The sequence below is a fragment of the Cynocephalus volans genome, chromosome 7, assembly GCF_027409185.1.
Source record: "Cynocephalus volans isolate mCynVol1 chromosome 7, mCynVol1.pri, whole genome shotgun sequence".
Classification (NCBI taxonomy): Eukaryota; Metazoa; Chordata; class Mammalia; order Dermoptera; family Cynocephalidae; genus Cynocephalus; species Cynocephalus volans.
The window spans coordinates 153,100,955-153,123,984 of NC_084466.1; the positions used below are offsets into that span (position 1 = coordinate 153,100,955).

Genomic DNA, 23,030 nt, shown 5'->3' on the forward strand with positions numbered 1-23,030 from the left:
GAGGGAAAAGTCCTGTGGCCTTGACCAGGCCATGCCAGCCAGCATCCTCCCCATTTCTGAAGAGTTCTGGTATGCTGTGTCATTCAGGTCCCTCATAAACTTGAACTTGCTCCCTCATCAGACCCCAGGGCAGACAGGTGTGCGATTTCAAGGCTGATAGAAGGCAGCTGCTGGAACATGGGGTCGGGAATGCTGAGTGTCAGCCACACCAGGGCTGCTGCGCCAGGCAGGCAGGCATCCCCACCGGGAGCACTCAGATAAAGGTCTTGCCTGGCCGAGGGGATATGCAAGGGTTATCACAGAGAGCTTCAGTGTCCCCCCAGTGGGTCTGAGAAGGCTGCTGAAGCTCCGGCTGATAGGGGATGGGACAAAGGCACTGTGAACTCCAGGAAGGCAGCATCTAGCCTGGGGACAGACTGGGGAGCTCCCCAGAGATATCTGGGGTCTGGCCCTTGGCCATGCAAGACAGAGAGATGTGGAGTCCTTGCTCTCTCAGCAGGAGGAGCCTACCCAAACTCCCCCAGCTCAGCCCAGAGATGTAGGAGCACCAGCTCTGGGAAGCCCAGCCGAGGGGCAGGTGGGCTAGCACCTCCATGTCATGGCCTGGCCAGGCTGGCATTCAGGCTGGGGCAGGTGGCGCCGAGGCGTGAAGGTGCCCAGACATGCCCCCTTTTCCTCAGAGAGATTTCCTTGACTCGGTCTTTCACACACACAGGGCAGGAGGTGGGGGCGGCGAGGGGAGGGGCGCAGGGAGCCAATCGCCCTGCATTGGAGCCTTCAGGGCTGGTTCCCTGGGAGCGAGTGTGTGCGCGCATCAGTGGGGATTTCTGTGATAGAAGCAGCCAGATTCCAGAGAGAGAGGGGAGAGGAGGGGGAGGCCGAGAGGGGTGGAGAGAATTGGAGTGGGAGAGACAGACGGAGAGAACAGCCTTGGGCGGGAGGGGGCGGAGGGAGAGAGAGGTGGCGGGGAGAGCAGAAGTGGGGGGACAGAGAGGAGCGGAGAGGGAGGGAGCGAGCCAGGGAGCGGGAGGGTGCGTGGAGCGGAGACGGACGAGCTTAGAAGGATGGGGTGAGGACGGGAGGCGGCCGAGGCAGAGGCAGAGGCAGAGGCAGCGCGGGGGCCCGGGCGCCAGCGGCTCCGGGGCTCAGCGGCGCTCCGGGGCTTGTCCTAGGGGCGGCGCGGGGGATCCGCGGCTTGGCCGGGAGGGGGCGCGGGGTCAGGGGCGGCGACACGCCCTCCGGGAGCCATGGCGGCGGGGGCCGGGGGTCGCGGGGCGTTGGCGCCGCCGAGGGGCTGAGCCGGCCGCGGGCTGCGCGCGCCATGGCCGTGGTGGCGCCGGGTCGCGGGTCCTGAGCGCCGGCGGCGGGCGCGCACCATGAACTCGTGGGACGCGGGCCTGGCGGGGCTGCTGGTGGCCACGATGGGCGTCTCGCTGCTGTCCAACGCGCTGGTGCTGCTGTGCCTGCTGCACAGCGCCGACATCCGCCGCCAGGCGCCGGCGCTCTTCACCCTCAACCTCACGTGCGGGAACCTGCTGTGCACCGTGGTCAACATGCCGCTCACGCTGGCCGGCGTCGTGGCGCAGCGGCAGCCGGCCGGCGACCGCCTGTGCCGCCTGGCCGCCTTCCTGGACACCTTCCTGGCCGCCAACTCCATGCTGAGCATGGCCGCGCTCAGCATCGACCGCTGGGTGGCCGTGGTCTTCCCGCTGAGCTACCGCGCCAAGATGCGCCTCCGCGACGCCGCGCTCATGGTGGCCTACACGTGGCTGCACGCGCTGGCCTTCCCGGCCGCCGCGCTCGCCCTGTCCTGGCTCGGCTTCCACCAGCTGTACGCTTCGTGCACGCTCTGCAGCCGGCGGCCCGACGAGCGCCTGCGCTTCGCCGTCTTCACCGGCGCCTTCCACGCGCTCAGCTTCCTGCTGTCCTTCGTCGTGCTCTGCTTCACGTACCTCAAGGTGCTCAAGGTGGCCCGCTTCCACTGCAAGCGCATCGACGTGATCACCATGCAGACGCTCGTGCTGCTCGTGGACATCCACCCCAGGTAAGGGGAGCCCCGGGGGAGGGCTCCGGTGGGAGCGGGAGGTCCCCAGCCTCCAGGGTGCAGCCTTGGGCAGGCCCCCTTTTCACCGAGTTTCGGATAAGGAGGGTGGGGAGAGTGGCCAATGTGGGACTTCAGCCAGGGCTTAGAGCATCCCCAAAGCAGGGCCACAGAAATGTGGGTGAAACCATCCATACGTTATTTTTCAAAGCATCAGGGTAGAGATCACAGAGTCAGAACTTTGTTAGGTTGCTTAGACTCATTTTGTGTGTCTGTAGTTTTCACTTTAAACGGTTTTTGTTCCAGGCTTTTAAGAGGTTTGAATTAGGCCCTCAGAGGGTGGCCTAGATGCTTAGCAAGCTCCTTGAGAGCTCTTCAGACAGGAGCATGCTCCTACTCCGTGTCTTTCCTCTCTCTGGCATCTGGCACTGCTTCTGTCTCCCGACCCTGTGTGTGCATGTGAGTTCTGGGCAGATGAAATCGGCTGCATCTTCCCCTGTAGTGGGCTTGGTGTGTGTCTGTGGCGGGAGGGGGGCAGGACTGGCTCTTTCTGCCCTCCCCAGACAACACTGACCAGTGTCACCCCAGACTTGGAGCCCGGGGGGCCCTGCAGAAGAAGTGTCCCCTAACGCCCAGCCTCCTGGGACTCTACCTGCCCACTCACCTGCATCCTCACCCCGGCTGCTGCTGTTTCTCAGGGAGGCAGATGGAGACAGGCAAGCACAGGGACCAGCTGGGGGCCCCTGCCTGCCATCCCCAGGAGCCGCACAGGGATAGAAGGAGGGAGCTCTTAGCTAAGCTGTCCTGAGCTCACCTCGGCTTTCCTCATGAGAATGGGAGAGCAAGGAGGAAACAGCTGGAAGTGTCCCTGTGGACTCTGCTATTTTATAGCCTGTTGTCCCAGGGGAAGGCGGGCTCCCCATGTGTTGTCTGGGACCCTAGATAAGGAAGCATGGTGTCTAGATGGTTCCGAAGGTGAGGCAGGCAGAGGGCACAGATGAGGGGAGGCTTGGGTCCTCCCTGTGAGTGGAACACTGGGAACCCAGTGAAGCCTCAGGGCGGGGGAGGGAGCTCGTTTGTAGGGTGTGTCTGTCCCCCTCCAGGGCTGAGGGGCTCAGGCTGAAGGTGTCATCTGAGCAAGCACTCTTTCAGGTGTGAGTTTTTCCGGCCCATGCCGTGAGCAATAACAAGCAGTTCTTAACTCCACATGCCCTGCACACAGAACGGCGTGCACATACGTGTTCACCATCCCCCTTGGACCAGCCATTCCTGATTGCACTCCAGACCGATCTTCCAGCCACAGACCTTCCCCATGGAATCACATACAGAATGTACATGTGAATGACCGAGAGCACACAGACACCAGGGCATGTAAGTGTGGGAACTTCACACACGAAATCCCATGCGTTCACACATAAACTGCACGTGGAACAGATGGCTTGCCATGTGTACACAGGTCAGAGGTGTGGCACGCAGGCACATGATGCAGACATGCATCAGCTCTCACTGCAAGTGTTCAGGCACAGCTCAGTGTCATTTAAGGGAGCATTCCTGCAGGGCCAGTTGCAGAGCTATTCCCCTTCCCATCACCCAGGTGTGGGAGATCTCCCTTTAAAAAGTGCATCCCTAGGACTTGGGCTAGGGTCACTCTTAGAAGATGTAGGGCCATGTCATTGTCATGTAACTCCTGGCGCTTGAACAATCCCTAGAGTGGGCCCCTCACCGGGACTCTATCAGCAGAGGAGGGGTTGAGCTTGGAAAGGAACCAAACCACATCTCTGCCCTCACTCCACCTTCTAGCAGAGGAGGGTCGTGGCTCCCTTTCAGCCCATTTTGGGCATAGGGCCGGCTCCACTCTTGCAAATCTCTCCGGCTCAGACTCCAGGCCAGACACTGCAGAGAGTTCTCAGGAGCACAGGCAGCCACTCTGCTGGCCTCCCCGCCCTCCTCTCCCTTTCCCTCTGTACCTTAACCTCTTCTAGGCTCCAGGTTGCTTTGAGGAGCAGGCCCTGCTCCCAGTGCCCTGGGGTCCTCCAGGCCCAGTCTCATCGGAGAGGGGAAGGGTTTGTGGGGCACGGATCACCCTCAGCCAGTTCTAACGGGCCCCCTGACCTAAAGCACCCTGAGGTTATGGAGAAGTGGGCGGATGTGACAGCACTGCCCCTTCAGTGGCACACACTTGTCCTTCTCTTAGGAGTTAGTTTCCACTGAGAGGGTGGGTGATGGGCCACACAGAAGGGGACAGCCAGTCCACAGGGGACTCCCTGATAGCCAGTCCACTGCTTTTCTCTTGGCACCTTCAAACTCTTCCTCCCCACCAATGAGAAACTACAGAGCTCATTCTGGGGGCTGTCCCCAGGGCCCCCAGCCTCAGGCACCAAGGCTTCTGGGCCAGCTTGTGCTGAGAGCCTGCGGGAGCTGGGGCTGCCAGTCCCGGGTCAGCAGAAGCCAGGCTTCTTTCTCTGGAAAGCCAGGACATCAGGTGGAGTCTCTGCTCACTGGCAGTTTTACTGAGCCACCACACTGATGGCCTCCTGGGACTTAATTAAAAGGGAAGCATTTTGAGTTCCAAGGCCTGGGGTGGTGTTGGTCAGGAGGCTCCCTGGTGGTGTCTGCTCTTCCTGTGGGATGTGTAATGCAGTGAGTAGCAGGCCTCGCCCCTTTGCTTCCACCAACACCATATGCCGGGTTCAAATGCAGAATTCTCAGCCCCCGGGGAGGTCAGTTTTCCCTATTTGCCAGGGAGAGCGAGCTGGCCCCTGCTCACCTCCCGACTGTGGGCTCTCCCAGCACTGCGGGGGCCGCCCTTGCACAGGTGTACACTGTAGCTTGTACATCCACACTCCATGCACACAAGTTGCTCACAAACACCACCCCTCAGGCTCAAGCCAAGCACACAGATGCCGTAGTCCTCCCTCAGGAAGATGGGACCAGGATCAGGGCATCTGTGCAAAGAATTCCATGCTCCAGGCACTTAGAGCTTGGTCTAGGATGGAAGGCAGGAGGCTCTCTTCATTTCAGGGGAGAGGTGTGGGCCCTTTAGTGTGCAGGGCTCGGGGGAGGACCCTTGTCACTGGATCTGAGGGCAGGACTGCTCACATCAGTGTCTGACCCCAAATTCAGCGCTCTTTCCCACCGACATTCAGCTTGTCCCCTTGCCTTAAAAGCCAGAAACAAATCTGGGTCCCTGGATGAGTACTGAGTGTGGGCTCTGGATGGTTATCTGGGGATCATTCAGGACCCGGACGTGCTATGAGGGCAGGGAGGTGTCTGCAGCTGGAAGATGTTAGCCAGGGTCACCTTTTTACTGGCTTCAGATATTCCCAGAATTCACCATCCCCTTTGTCCTCTCACTGAAGCCTACTGGCGAATATCTGTTTGACCCCACATCACAATGCTGGAGAGCCTGTCTCCTTTTATCTCAAGGAAGCTTTATCTTGTAACATCTTTAGGGACACCCCCACCTCCCCCACCCCCGGCCAGGCCAACACATATGCTCCCACTCTGGCTGAATGTACCTGGCCAGGTTGCTGGGGGAGCTTGGGGCCTCTTACCCTCTGTGCCACAGATTCCTCCTGGAAGTCCGAAGACTCCAGGAACCACCACTGGGCCCACGGATGTTTGAAAATTCTCATGACTCAGTGACTCTATGGGAGGCAGTAGGTCTGGGGGCAACAGGAGACCTGGGATGAGGCCTGGTTCTGTCCTGAACTCACTGCATGACCCCTCATAATGCTGGCCTCAGTGTCCTCATCTGCAAATAAAATAACAGCTCACAGGGCTGCAGACTTTCAAGGAACTCAGTTTTGCAAAGCTATCATGGGGAAAAAGTGACGGCAAGTGCGAAGTGATTTTGTTATGATGTTGTTCTGGAAGCAAGGTGGGCGAGCTGCTCTCATGCTGTTTAAACAATAAAAACAAAAGTGAGAGGTTTGTGCCTGGAGACCTCCTTGGAGCCTGGAGACCCCCCTGCCTCACTCACCTCTGGCCACCTCCCTGTTCTCACTTGGAAAGCAGGAGAGCCCCAGGTAGGGAAGATGGATTCTGTCTCTTTCCTATAAATGCATGGAGCTAAAAGAGAACTTTTGCAGTGGGAGGGAGCCCTGTGGTTTTGGAGTTCAAGGCAGTGTTCAGTAAATATATGTTGAATGAATAATAATAATGGTTAGCATTTATTGAGTGCTTACTCTGAGTTAGGTGATGTCCTCAGTACTTTTCATATGTTAACTCAGTTAATCTCAGTACACCCTACGAGGTAGGTACTCCTATTTAGAGATGAGGAAGCTGATGCACAGAGCAGCTATGTAACTTACCTAAGGCCACACAGCAATGAAGTGACAGTGCATGGGTTTGAACCCAGAAGTGTGGCTCTGGTGCCTCATGCTTAACCACTAGACTGTTAACCAGGAAGGGAGTCCAGGCCACTGGAGGTTTTTCATGGCCTTACATCTCCGACAATCCTTGCTTTGTCTGATAGGCTCAAGGTTTTTAAGGCTCACTTTAAAAAATCTATTTTAGAGCAGATTTCTAGCTTACTATCATCTCTTTTGAAAAGGTCACTTTAAAAAAATGATTCAGACTTAATTTTCCTAAGAGGTTTCTTAAGGGATGTTCATTAAGTCATACAACACACCCTTATTAGGTATTCTCTGGGTGTAAGACATTGAGCTTAGAACTCTGGGCACTCAAAGAAATAATGTGTCTGCAGAGTGCTTGCTATTTAATTTTTCCCTGCTACCCAAATCCTTCCATGGGCAAATACAATTAATTCTTCTGTAGATGTTCACGGCCTAGGGGAGTGACATGGACTCTCTTAGCCTGTGCAGTGTCCAGTTTATTCCTTTAGAGCCACTGAAATGTTTCCGTTTATCCTTGTGACAACCTCCAAAGCTTTCACCAACATTTGTTTTTAAATATTCTTCAGGGCCTCGTGTTTTGGGGGAGTGATTACCTGGTGTGGCAGGGTGAGGGGCCTGCTGCTCTGGTGGAGACTGCTGGGTCCTCAGGCTCTCGGGAGGGACCCCAGTCCCTACAGGGGGGACCCAAGGAAATGTCTCACTCTTCCAGGGCCTGGTGAGCTGGTGAGTCATATCTGTCCCTGAAAAATGTCTGTTCCTGCACTGAATGGTAACTCTCGTTATAGCTATTATGAAATCCCCTTTGAATACATGAAAAATCAGATTCAGAGAGGTTGAGTGACTTCCCTGAGGCCACACAGCTATGAGGGTAGAGCTGGGACTAGGACACCTAAGCCTGCTCTTTCACTCACCAGGGTTTTTCTAAAGCACCTGAGAACTGGATGACATTGTCAGAGTCATGAATTGGAGGTGGGCCTGGCCCGGTTACTCTGGGGTCCCCTTGATGAGTCATTCATATGAATTGGACACTCATGTTTTGGGGACCTTCAGAATGCTCTGCTTGTCTCCTGGGGAGAGTGCCCTGTGATGGCTCAGGACCCCCTCCTCATGTACTGAATCTCCAGCACATCTCCCATCAATTGCACTAAAAGTTTTCAGGGAAATATGTTAATATTAAAACAAACAGGCCTCCAAACATGCTGCACCCTAGGGTCACCATCATCCTGGTTTGCCTGGGTCTGAGGGGGTTCCCAGGCTGCAGGACTTTGAATTTTAAAACCAGGATAGTTGAGTTGGTCACCTCATTGCACCCAGACCTCTGGGCCCCCCACCTCACCCCACCTGCATCCTGCACATATCACAGGAGCCAGAGGAGTTTGGTGGAAAACTTTGCAGAATTCCAGGTGTGACTGGAAAGTCAGGAGATTTAAGATTGACTCTTGCTGTGTGGCCTTAGTCAGAGTCACCCCTCCATCCCTCCATGTCCCCAGCTGTATTCTTCAGTTTTTCTGGGTTGAGGTGAGGTCTCTCTAGGAGTATGTGATGCCACACCCTAGTTGAGAGGTGACACATGAGGCTCCAGAGCCAGACAGCCTGGGATCAGATCCTGCCAGCACCCAGGGTGACCAACCATCCTGGTCTACTCAGGACAGAGGGACATTCTGAGATGTGAGACTTTCCCTTTTAAAACTAGGATGGTCCCCTCCAAACCATAAAGGATGCAGGACTTTCAGTGCTAAAATGGCTGCAGCCCCAGATTAACTGGGATAAATTGCTCACCTTACTGCTACTTTTACCAATTATGTGATCTTTGGGATGTCATTTAACTCCTCTATGCCTCAATCTCCTTATCTGAAAAAAATGGGGATCATAATGATACCAGTCCCCAGCTCACAGAGATGCCGTATCAAATAAATGAATGCATATGAGTCCCCATCACTGTGTCTAACATGACACATATTAGAGACTCCAGAAATGTGGGTTGTTATTAGTATTAGTTAGTATAAATTAATTGGTAACATTAGTCATGAGCAACACGTTTTCAGGAGTATGAAAGCTGTTTGTACCAAGCCCAACTCCAGTTCCCAACTCTTTAAGTTCCTGAAAAACCAGAAGTCAAGAGGAAAAAATTCTTCAAGAATTTCAGGAGCCTTCCATCCAAACTAATATGGAATTGTCCGTCTGTGATAAGAAATCTGATTCAGATGAGTTTTGATTAAGTACTAAAAGGATGGTTCTCATGGAGGGGGAGGCTGCCCTGGCATTAAGGATGCACATGAACCTGGCTCATGAATATTCTCTCCAGTGCTTGCTTTCATTGAACAGGCTGGCCTATTTTTGGAGCCAGTTCACTGCAGCCCAGGCCCAGCTCTGCCAAGTCATCTTTACTTCCTGCTAACTGTGTCCACAGTCTTCCTACCTGTTCATTTTCGAACCTCTGGGAAGGTCCCAGGCCAGAGTGGAGCAGGAACAGGGTATGGTCAGAGGCGTTGGTGTCAGGAAGGGGTGTGGTTAGAGGTGTAGGGAGCTCTCGAATCCATCCTCAGAGTTGTGTCCCTGATTCCACGGGGACTTGGTAGGGTAGACTTAACTTCTTCAAGCTTGGTCTCTGCGGGGCTCAAGTGACTCCTCCTTCAGTGACCCCAGAGTGTGGTGTCCATAGCTCCAGGCAGGGCTGAGGATGGAAGAAATAGGGCTGAAGATGTAGAGGGAAGGAAGCCCGTGCCACACTGCATGACAGAGTCCGGGCTGCCCCAGGTGAAAAAGGACAGCTTTGAGTTGCCCGGATGCAGGTTCAAATTCTTGTTTGGCCTCACAGGGCTCATGGCTTTCATTGTAAAACAGGGCAGGTAAAACCCACCTGACTGGTAAAATGCACCTGGCAGTATGGATTGTGGTAAAGATGAGAATGAGAGATAGTACTTGAGGGCGGGACACTGTGGGGCTGGCACACAGCAGGCGACAGTGGATGACAGGAGTGGCAATAATAAGTTAATGTTCATCTGTACATACTGGGCACTGTGCTAACTACTGTCTGTGCTTTACAGGTTGAATGCATTTCGTGCATCGATGTGCTTTATGCATTTAATTCTGAAAACAACCCTTTGTGACATTTTATTATGTTACATATAACATAAAACACATAAAATATACAATGTATATTATTATATTACAGATGATGGCCTTGAGGCTTAGCGACGTCATGCAGCTTGCCCAAGGTCACACAGCTACAGCCAAGACTTGACCCTGGGTCTCTCTGGCTCCACAACCGAGTTCCTATGCTAGAGGCCACAAGCCTGTAACTCTGAATAGTGCCTCGTTCTGCGCCGGCCCCGTGAGTCACCTTCTCCCCTCTCTCACACGCAGTGTGCGGGAACGCTGTCTGGAGGAACAGAAGCGCAGGCGGCAGCGTGCCACCAAGAAGATCAGCACTTTCATAGGGACCTTCCTGGTGTGCTTTGCCCCCTACGTGATCACCAGGTGAGCCTGCCTGGCGGGGCATGTGCAGCGGGGCTGCTGGGGTGGGCGGGGCAGGTGGTGCTCTGCAGAGCCAGCAGGGCCTGGATGACCTTTAGCATTGGGGGCAAGAATGAACCTGCCAGGCAGAGTGAAGAGGGGGCATGTGCTTCCCTCTTTAGCCTCGAATTCACTTGAATTCAACTCAGAACCAAAAGTGTACGAAAGACTCTCTCTGACTTTATTGTCACATCCCTTCATTCTATCCCTTTCTCTTCACCTCCCAGCCCCTGGGGGGCCCTGAAGGAAAGGAAAAAGGGGAGGAAGGACAGAGGGTTGAGTTCCTACTGCCCACTGAGTGTGGCACAGCCAGCCCCCAGGATTCCCCAGCCTGGACACCCTGGTCAACAGCAGAGTTTCCTGTCATCTGCCCAGGGAGCATGCACTGTGACCCCCCCCCCAGGAGGGTCACCAGGGGTCTTCCACTGGTAGGCTTGGTGCTGTGAGGCTTGTCATGTTCTCTCCCAGATCCCCAGCCCCCCGAGCCAGCCAAGGTTGCGGTACACTGGCCTCGGGCTGTGCGTTTCACTACCTGCAGGAGCTGTAACATTTCCTCCAGGAGTCTTAGCCAGGAAAAAATAAACAAATCACCCTGTTCATCAGCTTTGCAGATGGAAGGAAAAGAAAAATCCCATAGCTTTGCATGCAAGGTGGCTTAGCTATTTGGGAAGTTGACAATAAGAAGGGAACTTTGATCTATTAGGAGGTGGGGTGTTGGATATGGAAGCTTTTATTGGGCCTGGGAAGTCAGATCTGTGCCAGGTTCTCCATGGGTGTGGGTGTGTGTGTGTGATAGAGAGAGAGAGAGAGAAAGAGAAAGAGAGAGAGAGAGAGAGAGAGAGATTGAGAGAGAACACATCCTCAGCCTCAGGGATCGGGAAGCCACCACACATGTCCCAGTGAGAAAGAGCCACTGTGAGCAGCTCTCCCTGTTTCTGTCTGTCCTTGTGCTGAGCTAAAGCCTGTCTCACTGTAGCCTCAGCCGCTGCTCCCAATTCTGCTGTCTGCGGCCAGGAGAATGTCCTGTGCTCCTGGGAGCCCCTGTGGACCTGCAGGCAGGGAGCCTGGCTTCCCCACGCCAGCTCCGCTCCTCTTCCCCAGACAGCACAGCTTCAGGGGGCCTTCCGCTGTCTTCCGTGGCATATAGCTTCCTCTGGGGGGCAGATAGTCGGCCTGTGCCTCACTTTGAACATGAGACCTACAACTGTCTGCAGGTCTCTGGATGGGTCTGACCAGGGCGGAGCAGAGCCATCAATTCTTCCTTCTGGAACTGCCCACTAGAGCTCAGCACTGCTGACATTTTATGCCAGATGCTTCTTTGCCGTGAGCGGCTGTCCTATGCATTTTAGAATGTTTAGCAGCATCCCTGACTTCCAGCCACTCAAAGCCACCAGCTGCACCTGTCCCCCTCCCCACCCCTCCACCTCTGTTTTGATAACTAAAAATGTCTGCAGACATTGCCAAATGTTCCCTAGGGACCAGAATCAGCCCTGGTTGAGAACCACTGGCCTCGACCCACTACATCCAACCAGAAAACCAGAGCTTTCATAGTCCACGGGACGTGAAGCCCACACAGAGTGACAGGAGAAAGAGTTTCTGCTGCTCTCCAAGGAAAGCATAATACAGTAGTTAGCATCAGGGCTCTGGGATGCACCTCCCTGGGTCCGAGCCCCAGCTCCAGCCCTCCCGCTGTGTGACCTTTCTCTGGGCTTCCAGAAGGGAGCTCAGTACTGTGAGGGTTAAAGGACATGGAGCACTGGAGAGTGTGGCGTAGGCTTGGCGTGGATGACATCTGTGGTCTTCACCCTTTCTCCCTCTGAAGCTCACAGCACCGCTCACAGCGCCTGCCCGGGACTGGCTGCTGCTCGAACTGAAGGGGATTCGATCCAGCAAGGGAAGATGTGTCAGACAGGGAGGGTACGCAGAGCCCCCTCCTCTCAGGTCCCAGAGTAAGGGGAGCCCTGGGCTAATGAGTGAACTTGAACCCTCAGAGGAGTTAGGTAATATGGCTCAACCAACTTTAAACTACCATATTTTTCTCTAGCTTAATCTCATTTCCCAACACACACAAAAATTTTTTTTCTGATTACAGCATGATTTCCTCTAATTGTGCCCAGGAAATAATGTTTTAGTATAATTGGTAGTAGATTTACAACTCAATATGTCCCCTCCAGGTGGATTTGGTGCATTTGAGTTTTTAAAAATCTCGACAAAACTGTTCAGCCTTTGTGGGGATAAGCAGCAACTTAGCAGGGAGAGAAAGGAATGCTCAGGAAACCTCATGAATGCCAAGTGTAGCTCTGGTGGTGCCACCCTGCCCCACTGCCACCACGTCACCCACTCCTGTCTTGACTTTCTCATGCACATTAAAGAGCCATCCTAAGAAAACTTCCAACATATGCCCACATCCATCCTTTCAGCACACATTTCTTGAGCACCTTCTCAGGGCAGAGCACAAAAGAGCCCCTGCAGAGGAGGCACAGGTTAGTGAGACCCCAGAAGTCCCCCTCTGATGGGGACATTGACGCTGTAGATATGGCCTCTAACCCAGACAGAGCACCATGTCATTGGATAGGTACAGGGCCCCAGGTTCTGAGCCAGGAGAGGGCTCCCCTTGGCTGGGACTTCATGGACAAGGCTTGTGAAGTGGGCCTGATTACGCAGGGGGACGATCCAAGCAGAAGGAACAGCACGAGCCAAGCCTAGAGCTGTGCCATCCACACAGGAGCCACCAGCCACAGGTGGCTATGGAGCACGTGAAACGGGGCCTGTCCACATCAAGATGGATTTCCAAGACTTAGCATGACCAAAATGATATATACTTAATATTTTTATATAGATTCTATGGTGAAATGGTAAATAAAAAGCTATAGTTAAAATTAATTTCACCTGTTTGTTTCCACAAGCAGAAACTTTCAGATGGCCCCTATGCCTCATGTTCTTGCTCTGCTGGCCAGGGCTGCTCTGGAGTCAGGGAGGTCTGGTGCAAGGTGTACTGATCCCCTTGCTCCAGCCCCCTCTTTCTCTAGACCTCTGGCCACTCATACTATCCTGCAGAGTCCAGGAGCCCTCTGGGATCCACGTTCCAGCCACTCTAAGAGGGAGCTCAGACTTCCTCCTTCCACCTTCCTTCCCTGTCCAGTGCCCTGCTCAATGTCTGAGTTTATCCGGGAACAGCTGAGCAGCTCCAGTCAGTGTCTTCCTCCTTGGGGTCAGGAGGGCCTGAATGAAGGGGACATCAGGCCCAAAGACAGGGTAGAAGAGAGGGAGTTTGAGGCAAGCAGATCCTCCTGGTGGGCCCTCCTGAAATCACGCCCCTCCTGGAACCACCTCCCCTTGCCAACACCCCCACCCTCCACCCTTCCATGATCGACAGGAGAGAGTCCGGCAAGGTGCTCAGCCTTCGGGGTAGCTGGGAGCCCTTGCACATCCCAGGGAGATGGGCACCTGTGAGCTTGCCCTCTGAGCTCCAGTTGTGCCCCCAAAACAGCCAGGGTCATGTTAGAGCTATACTTCACTGCCAGGGCATCGAATGCTGGGTGGGGTGGGGCAGGATTTAATCTGACGCCCACCTTCACAGAACCTGATGCAAACTCTCCCGTCTTACTCTGAGTTGGGGTTGGGAAGCACACATTGACTTTGAGGAGAAATCAGCTTAGAGTAAGGAATAAATAAAATAACCCATGCAAAGCACTCTGTTGGTTTATCTTACCATCATCCACACTGAAGTCAGAATCACTAACATATCTGGTGGTGATTGTTTGATTCTGCTGTTCTCAAGCCGGTTTTCGAGTCTAGGCATGGCCAGTCTCAAGTTGCTGAAGATAGACTCTGCTCTGGAATGTAGTTGAGGATTTAACTTCTTGCAGGAAATGATTCCTATGGAGAACCTGGAGGCTGGAGGTCCTGTAGCTATCGTCTCATCCAGGGAAGGCCAGCTGGTTGTCCTGTGCAGCTGACTTGAATCCATCACGAACAACCAGCAGAACACCATATAGGGAGCAATGCTGAAGCCAGGCTAGGACTATGGGAAAGTGTGTGAATGCCTGGGAATGCCTCCCCCGCCCAAGGAGGAGACATACACATGCTTGTGGGTTTTCTTCCTAACTTGGTGCAGTGGTTTGCCAAATTGGTTTCACACTGGAATCATGTGGAGAGCTTTAAACCCAAACCCATACCCTGACCTGACGCTGGACCAGTTAGACTCTCCAGGCAAGGGCCTGGGCATTGGTGGCTTTAAAGTCCCCTAGATGACTCTAATGGCCAGAGGTGTTCAGAGCCAGGACTCTAGTGTACCCCACGCCCAGTGTACTGAGGAACCGAGGACTGGGTTGGGGAGCCATTAAATAACTACCCAGAGTCACATGACTTCCAGCCTCAGTGGATTCTCCACCAGCTCCTCAAGGTCCCAGAAAGGTCTGAAGGGTTTTGCAGAACCTAACCCTCCCCTACTCTCTGGCAGAGGCCATGGCATTGAAGCACTTGGCACACAGAGAGTTCTCCCAAGCCCAACCCCAGGACTCTGCAACCACCAAGGCGAGGGTGGAGCTCTGAGGCACGCCAGTGAGCATGGACTCCTGGACCATGTCAGCCGGCTGCCCCACAGCTGTCCCTGCAGAAAGCAGCCATGCGGCAGGCTGGAGCCCGGGGAAGAGGGCAGGCTTGGCCCTGGAGAATTCCAGAGCACAGGATCAAGGAGGTCACCTTCTTAGCTGTACAACACAGGCTCTCCTAGAGCAGCAGGCACTGTCCTTCCAACCTGCCAGGTGTTCGGTGGCAATGGTTCAGGTGAATTGAGCTCTGCTGCAACCCCAGCTATAAAGCAGTGACATAAAGGATGTGGCAAGTGGGGACCCCGTCACAGGTCAGGCTCCTGAGGTGTGGGCTCCTGGCCTAGACAGGTTTAGTGAGCTTGTGCAAGGTGGGCTTGTGCAAGCTGACAAATATGTTCTGGCAACAGGTTCAACTGGACCTGATGTGGCTGTGCCTTCTGTAGCAGTTTACAGTCTGCTCAGATGTTATCCCCCTGGACTCTATGGTATCCCCAAGATGGGCGGAGACAGCTGTGTGAGGTCCACTCTGCAGATGGGGGAACCAAGGCCCAGAGAGGGAAGGGACTGCATGGGGTCATTTAGCTAGTAAGGCTCAAGGAACCAGGCAGCCTGAGTCACACCTCGGGTGCTACTGGGCAACCCTAGGGCTGCCTCTCCCAGAGGCAGTGCCTACTTACTGTTCTCTGCCTCCTTCCTGTGCATAGAAACAAAAATCATAACCTGCAGAGGCAGCAACAGGATGGGGACCTCAGGAAGGTAGAGTAGGAATGAGCTCAGTCTCTTAAGCTAACGCAGGAGTGCCCCTTCTTTCTCATCCTCTAAGTTCCTGCGCTGCACCTGAAGGTGGGCCAGGGCTGTACACCTGCTCTCTGTACCTAGCTAAATCCCCATTTTAAAGGTGAGGAAACTGAGGTCAAGTCCCCCAATATCATTCAGGGTCAGCCTTGCCTAGTGCCAATAGGTGACTCAGCCTCGGTCCCAGCCAGGTCGGCTGGGAACCAGAGCCGGCCCGGCCCCTCGCGCTGCAGGGCTCTGCTTCTCCTTTCAGTATCTACAGTTTGTAGATTCCCACTTTCCTCCTGGAGGGGCGTGGGGAGGCTCTTCCAGCCACGACCCACTTGGAAAAAGAAAGCTGCGGCTTCTGAGATGATTGTCCACGTGTCACTTGCACCCCTCGTTGAGCTGTCAGCAGAGACGTCCGTATCCCCACAGCTCCACAGTGACGGTCTGTATCCAGGCAGCTGGACATGCTGCTTCCGTCTCATGCCTTGTAAACGCAGACGTGTCGCCAAGCGTGGTTAATGTCAGACGGCGGCTGGGAACGCAGGGAGCTGGCAGGATCGGAGTGTCGAGGAAGAGAGGGGCTTCTGCTCTGACAACTGCCATCTTTTTGAGCTGATGGAGAAGATTCTGCTGGCTGGAAGGGGTCCCTTCTCTTTGTCCCCCCACCGCCCCATGCACATCTGCCTGATAACTTACTCGGATAGAGAAACATCATTCTTAGGTCAAGTGTTTAAAAGAACCATTCAAATGTTCAAGTAGGTTCTCAAGCTTCCTACTGGAGAACATAAAGTCTTTATAACCACATCTATTAACCACACCTTATCACCTTGGTAGGTCTTTATAACCACACCTGTCACTTAGTGAACAGCTATCGTGCACCTGGGGCTATCAGTGCACACCTTATCAAGGTAGGTACTAGAATCCTGGTCTTATAGAGGCTCAGAGGTGAGAGAAGTTGCCCAAGAACATAAGAGTGGTCTTCAAAAAGTTCATGGAAAGATCCATATTATCTTTTAATTCTATTTTTCATGAACTTTTTGAAGTCCCCTTGTATGAGTAGTGAGTGGCTAAGCCAATGGTTAAAGATGTCAGGCCAACTGGGTATAACTTAGCCTTTGGGCCATGCTACAATATCCCCAAAGACTGGGGGCCAGACAGTGGCAACGCAGAGATGTCCTATGTATAGGTTTTTGGTCCAAATTCCTATGCCCAAGCATAAGTTCCTTGGCGTGAACCCAGACAGCACCCAGATTCCTGTGGGAAGTCAGCCATGTGAGAGTCTCTAGCAAAATGGTGGGTTCGCATGGAGGCATCCCCTATCTCCCACATGACTGGCAGCAGCTTGTGTAGCTGGAGTGGAGCTCAAGAGGCCATCAGTGCTGGTGTCTAGAGCCATTGGTGGACATGGTCAGCACAGTGCTGACCATGCAGCAAATGCCTCTTAGAAAGACAGTTCATCCAGATGCACCAACAAAAGAGCCACCTTCACCTGTGCACTGGGGCATGTAAGATGACAGTGGGAAACGTATTTGCAAAGCTCCACCTTCACTCTTCATAGGTGTCTGACACCTCCAATTCAATCACACTGGCTCCTGTGCCCTCAAAGCCCTGGGTCACATAGGACTCTTTCCAGAGTGTTTGAGCAAGATCTGCAGATCCGCAACAGATTCTCATCCAAAGCTCAAATTAAATATTTTCTGAATTAAAATTCACGTGTCTAGCAGCATTTGTGAAGCTATTATCTTCCCAGCGATACATGCTTACAAACAATTAGAGTCGTCCTAAATCATGGAAATCAAGCTTTGAGGCGTGGTGGATCTGACAGCACCGTTACTGTGGCTTTTCAAAGTAATAGAATCATGCAGATAGGGAGGGGTTGAATGTGCAGGCACTCCAGAATGTTGATATTCTGTTAATAAAATGACTTTTTCATTCTGATGTCTCATGAACATTTAAAGAAGCATCAGCTTATTACTCACAGATCTTTTAATATGCAGACCAAGTTTTCCAGAAGTCTTGGGAACACATCAGGTTGGCTTCCCAAGGAATGTTCTATGGCCCACGTTATGTAGCATTTGGTGCACAATATGTGCATGCACGTGCATTTGTGAGACAGAGAGAGATACAGAGATAAAGACAGAGACTGAGAGGGAGAAAGAGAGAGGAAGAGAGAGGAGAGATGATGGTGGCAGAGAAGGTGTAAAGAGGGGGCACCACTTTATCACTGTAAATTCAAGACTGGAAAGTAAAGGTGCTTCACTGCGCTGCGGAACCGGAACCCAGTCAAGGAGGCCGGTGGGGAACCCTGGCATCGGGAAGGACGTGGTTATTGGCACCCATGGTCTGGGCTTCAAATCTTGGTTCTTCCCCATCCAGACCACATGACTTGGACACATCCCTGCCTTCGTTCCATCTTGGGTACAGCAGGAGAATGATATCAGGGGGCTTGAGAGGGTGTTTGTGATGCAGTCAGGGAGGCCCTGAGCCCTGCGGGCCCGGAGGAGGTGCTGGGCCAGGGCTGCTGGTGTCACTGCTCCTGTTCTCATCCTGAACTCACTTTCCTTGGGGATTCCCATTGTGGAGTCAGGTGAGGACACTGGTCTCTCAGGGATTCAGAGACTACCTCGGAGTTTTGGCAAATGTGCCCCCATCCTCCCTCCAGGGACCAGGACTGCCCAGGCTTTCAGGCTGGGTAAGAGGTCCTTGTGGGTAGGGGACAAGGGTGAGTGGCTTTTGGTCTTCATCGGCCCTCTACTGTGACAGCCAGCTCAGAGATGGGCCAGTGACCCACACCAGAGGGGCTTGCTATGAGGGAGGAGTTGCGGCTCCACGGAGTCCCCCAGAATGAATACCAGAGCAAAGCAGTGCAGGAGTCGGGGCAGGCACACAGGATTTGGGGGCATAATCTGTGGGTATCTGTTCTGTGTCTCACCCTGAGTGAGAAAGATACACATCTCTGTGCTGTGCTCTGCTGACGATTCACTGACAGCTCTGCAGCCTGCAGCACTTCATATGTCCCCAGAAATACATATGCACACCCCAGGCTCTGCCCAGACTTCATTAAGGGCTGAGCGGCCTGCATCAGAATCACCTGGAATGCTTTTTCAAGCATTTCAGCTCCTTCTCCCTCCTCATCTCCCTCCCATTCTCTCTTCTCCTTCCCTCAACCTGATCTGCTGAGGAGTGTGTGGGCTCTCACCCTAGGGGATTTTCCTGGGGTAGCTATACCAGGGCAGACGTGTGTGCATTGTGAGCACAGAAGCATAAATGCTTCCCCCTTAATAGAGCCTAATGGCAGAGGGAGGTTTTTCCCATTTGTATCCCAGGGAGTACATGCAAAGTGACCTTGGTGCTTAATAGAAGGTCGGGGCACGTGGCAGGAAGCAATGCTTGTGGGGACAAACCCTGCTTCCTGGAGGGTGGGGAGGGGGCAGTGCCCTGCTCCTGGGGCTGTAATGCTTTGGCAGATCTCAAGGTATAGATGGGGCTCTAGGAGTGGGGTGGGGGCTGGGTGCCATTTTGATGTTGTTATGGCCAGGGGCCCCAGAACAACCCAACAGCCTGGCCACCTCCCCTGCATCCTTGTGGCATTCTTCATGGGGTGTCTTAGTTTGTCCTTTGCTACTTTGTGGTAACAGAGTACCACAAACTGGGTGGCTTCAACAACTGAAATGTATTCTCTCTCAGTTCTGGAGGCCAGAAGCCCGAGATCAAGGTATCGGCAGAGTCAGAATCCCCCGAAGTCTGTGAGGAGCATCTGTTCCACGCCTCTCCCAGCTTCCGGTGGCTTCCTGGCACTCTTTGGTGTCCCTTGGCTTGTAGATGCATCACTGATTTCTGCCTGTGTCTTCACATGACATTCTCCCTCTGTGCGTGTCTGTGTCCAAATCTCCCCCTTGTATAAGGATGTCAATCATATCCTTATGGAGTGGTCCCATCCTACTGCAATATGACCTTAATTAATTGCATCCACAACTATACTTCCAGATAAGATCACATTCTGAGGCTAGGAGTTAGGACTTCAGCATATGAATTTGGGGGGAGACAATTCAACCCATAACAGGGGCTATGACAAAAAGAAACAATGTCCCACTTGATTAAACACCTGAACCCAATAACCCCTAAATGCAAGGCTCTCTGCTCAGAACTGGGTGGGAGACAGGAGCTTACACTAGAGGCTTTGGCTTTGCAAATTGCCCCCCTGTGCAAGTCTGGAGACTTTGGTTAACTCCTGTGAGTAGGGACAGAAATGGGGAGTTAAGTAAACCACCCACATGGAGCAGAAGAGGGAAGAGGGACAGAGCAGGCAGGTACATTTAGCACACAGTGACCCTGCCCACTAGGAACACGTGATTGGTCAGAATAATAATGACCTTTTCGTGGCGGGGGGGGGCACTAGGAAGGGATGAGCAGAGCTAGCCTGGCATGAAAAGACGGGCTGAAGCATTCCCTCTCTAAAAGGTCATCTGGAAGGGACCTTGTGGTCATCCAAATGCCTGCCCAGATCTGCAATTAGGAAGAAGCAGTGTGGCACATGGAAATTCTCACTTCATCTCATCCCCATAAACAAATGGGGACTTGGAACTATCAGAGCGAGGATGGAGCAAAGCCAGCCATGGCAGGCACAGAGAGATCCACGTGGCCAGGAAAGCAGAGAGTGGCACAGCCAGCCACATCTGAGCACAGAGAGGGGCATCCCAGTTTCCCCTGGACAGTGGCCGCATGGGAGTGGTGGCCAGGGCTGTACTCACCCAGAGCATCTCTTTGCCTGGAAGTCCTGCCAAAGGTCAGACACTGGCATTTCAAAGCAGAAGTTGTCGTGTGCACTGGGGGAGGGGTGCATGACAAAAGTTCTGGGTGGCATTTAATGATTTCATGCAAAAGGGTTCTTGGGGCTGGAAGGGACCCCAGAGCTCATCTCGTCCAATCTGCAATACTGAGACTGGAATCCTAGCATGGCCACTAGCCAGGGCTTGGACTGCATTTCCATGGAGCTGGATTTCTCATGTGAGAGACCCCAGCTTGCTGTTCAACCTCACCGAGCCTCAATTTCCTCATCTGTTAAATAGGAATAAAGGTACCCATCCTGCGGGACAATTGTAAGATTAGAGATTGTGCACAACAAGTGCTTGGCCTAAAGGAGATGCTCAGCTGGGACTTATTACTTAGGGATATTGGGAGTCCAGACTTTGCATAAAACCTCTCAGGAGCAAGTGCAATAGATCTTACGTCTTAGGTATCTAAATGGTGAAATTTTAAATTCTCCTAAATAATTTTATTCTGTGAAATTTATAGAACCTGCAAATAATAATTTTGATCATGCTGGATGATTTGATGATATTTGGCTCTTTTAATAAATCCTTTTGGGAGAGCCAAACTGCTAAGACTGAATTTAGCCATATATGAAAGATTAGACATTTTGGGAAAGCAGTTTGGCATCATGTAGCAACAATGTGCTGGCATTTAGCTATTGCATTGTAATTATTAAGTGTGAATTCTAAATTCAGGTTTTTTTGTCCCTCTAAATTCATCACTTCTCAAAATAGGTTTCTTAAAAGTACAGATTTCCCAAATGCTAACAGCTCCATTTCTCCATTCAGGCTCCCAAGCCATGAGAGGAAACGTAGCCACATACCCCCCCCCCCCAGCATCAGAGGGCAAGGGCAGAGAGAGGTGCTGAAAATGGGAAGCCAAATATAGGTGCCACAGAAAGGGCTCACTGAGGATTTATTCGAGAAAGGGCCATTGCAATGGAGGATCACACCCCTGGCTTCCTCCTCCTTCCTTTTACTGGTTTTGCAGCCTGTTTGCAAAACCTCAGACCAAAGGCAGCCTCAGGACAATCAACTGAATTTGGCAGCACAGAGTTATGGTTCTTTCTGTACTTGGGTCCTCACTGGTGCAGCTCACCACACTGAGAGCCACCCTGCCTCTATCCTGCAGATACCCCAAGTGGAATGAATACAGCTACCAGACCCCCGGCAGAGTAGAGTACACGTACTGGACCTACCATGGCTGCTGACTTGCTGTGTGATGTTGGGCAACCCCTTCCCCTCTCTGGGCCTCAATTGCTTTGACAAAGGGTCAGGGAGAGGTTCATAAGGGTCTACAAGCTCTCTCCCAGCTTTGTGGGTCTTTTCTATCTTATATTAATGCTGATAATCTCCAAATATAGCCAAGAGTACTGGGCACACTTGAGACAGGAGAATCAGAGGCTTGATTGGCAGGGGGACTGGAGTGGGGGGTTCCATTTACACAGTGCAAGGCTTTCACTAACCTCACAGCCTGGCATCAGTACCACTGACTGGAGTTGTTCTATGGTTCCCAGACACTGACACTTTGACACATAGGCTGTGTCTTCTCTTGCCCCTCCCCCAAAGAATGAGGGTCATTTTAGGGGACTCTGACTTTTACTATTGTCCAAAACCACCAGAATCCCAAGTCTGGGAAGAGGCCTTCCTTGCCAGCAGAGTCTTTCCTGATGCAAGACATACTTTGAGCTTTGCAGAGTGCTTGCAAAGTTACTCTCAGCCCTTCCTCCCACATAGCCTCCTCAAGAAGGCAGAGCCAGGATTTGAAGCAAAGAATCAGACCAGACTCTTCTAGTTGAAAAGCTCACAGCAATGATCTTATTCAACCTCCTTGCTCTTCATGTAAGACATGCGGATCCAAGGAGTGAAAATACTTGCCCAGGGCCACACAGCAGTCAGCAGCAGAGTCAGAAGCCAAACCCAAGAGAGCTGTTAGCTATTAGCCCTTTTCTTAGTTAAGCTTGGGTTTGAGTCAGACAGACCTGGGTTCAAGTCCTACCTTTACAATTTACTGGTCACATGACCTTGGGCAAATCATTTAACCTCCTGGGACATCTATTTTCTCACGTGAGAATAGTCATATTTCCCAGAGCTCAATGAAATCACATGTGTAACATACTTAGTCATCACAGTGCTTAGAATAAAACATGTGCCTGATGAATGTTCATCATCATTATAGTTATTGGTATAATTTGTAATTGTTACATGAGAAGGTGGTCTCAGAGAAGTTGAGACTTGGCCAGAAAGCCACGGTCAGGGGCATAGACCAGAGCCCTGGTCCGTGGCCACCCAAGGAAGTGCCCACTGTGATGTCAGTAACGGCTCCCCGTCTCTCCACAGGCTGGTGGAGCTGTTCTCCATGGCACCCATCGGATCCCACTGGGGGGTGCTGTCCAAGTGCTTGGCCTACAGCAAGGCCGCATCCGACCCCTTTGTGTACTCCCTACTGCGACACCAGTACCGCAAAAGCTGCAAAGAGATTCTGAACAAGATTCTCAACAGACGCTCCATCCACTCCTTGGGCCTCACCGGTGACTCTCACAGCCAGAACATTCTGCCGGTCTCTGAGTGAAGGACCACACTGCTGCTGGAGAGTTCAGAATGTGGCAGCTGGTGAGAAAGAGGGAGGGAGGGAGGGCTGGGGGCTCCTGGGCGGACACCACCAGCCGCCACCCCCTGGCAACCCAGTGATTCTGGTTCCCTAGCTTGTAGGAGCTATGGAGCCTGCTTCTGGTTCCTTGAGGGCAGATATTGGACTGTCTGTATTTATCACCAAAGGATGATGTGGACCACACTCTGGCCTTTCTTTCTAAGAAGCTCCTTTGAGTTCCTAGATTCACCAGAGGCTCCCAGGGGATGACACTCAGTCCAGTCACTGTCAAGGACACAGAGTGCTGGTGGCAGGAAGGAAAGCATGGTGTCCACCTGCTTGGTGACCACTGGACGTTGGGCTCCATGCTGAAGTAAA

At 52.7% G+C, this 23,030-nt stretch overlaps 1 protein-coding gene across 1 annotated transcript; it reads left to right on the plus strand.

Moving 5' to 3' along the window:
- The first annotated feature begins 1,376 nt into the window (after positions 1 to 1,376).
- On the plus strand, positions 1,377 to 22,634 carry GPR26 (G protein-coupled receptor 26). Its single transcript, XM_063101501.1, has 3 exons — positions 1,377 to 2,044; positions 9,766 to 9,879; positions 22,403 to 22,634. The coding sequence occupies exons 1-3, from the start codon at positions 1,377 to 1,379 to the stop codon at positions 22,632 to 22,634; spliced, it is 1,014 nt and encodes a 337-aa protein (XP_062957571.1).
- Positions 22,635 to 23,030: the final 396 nt, after the last annotated feature.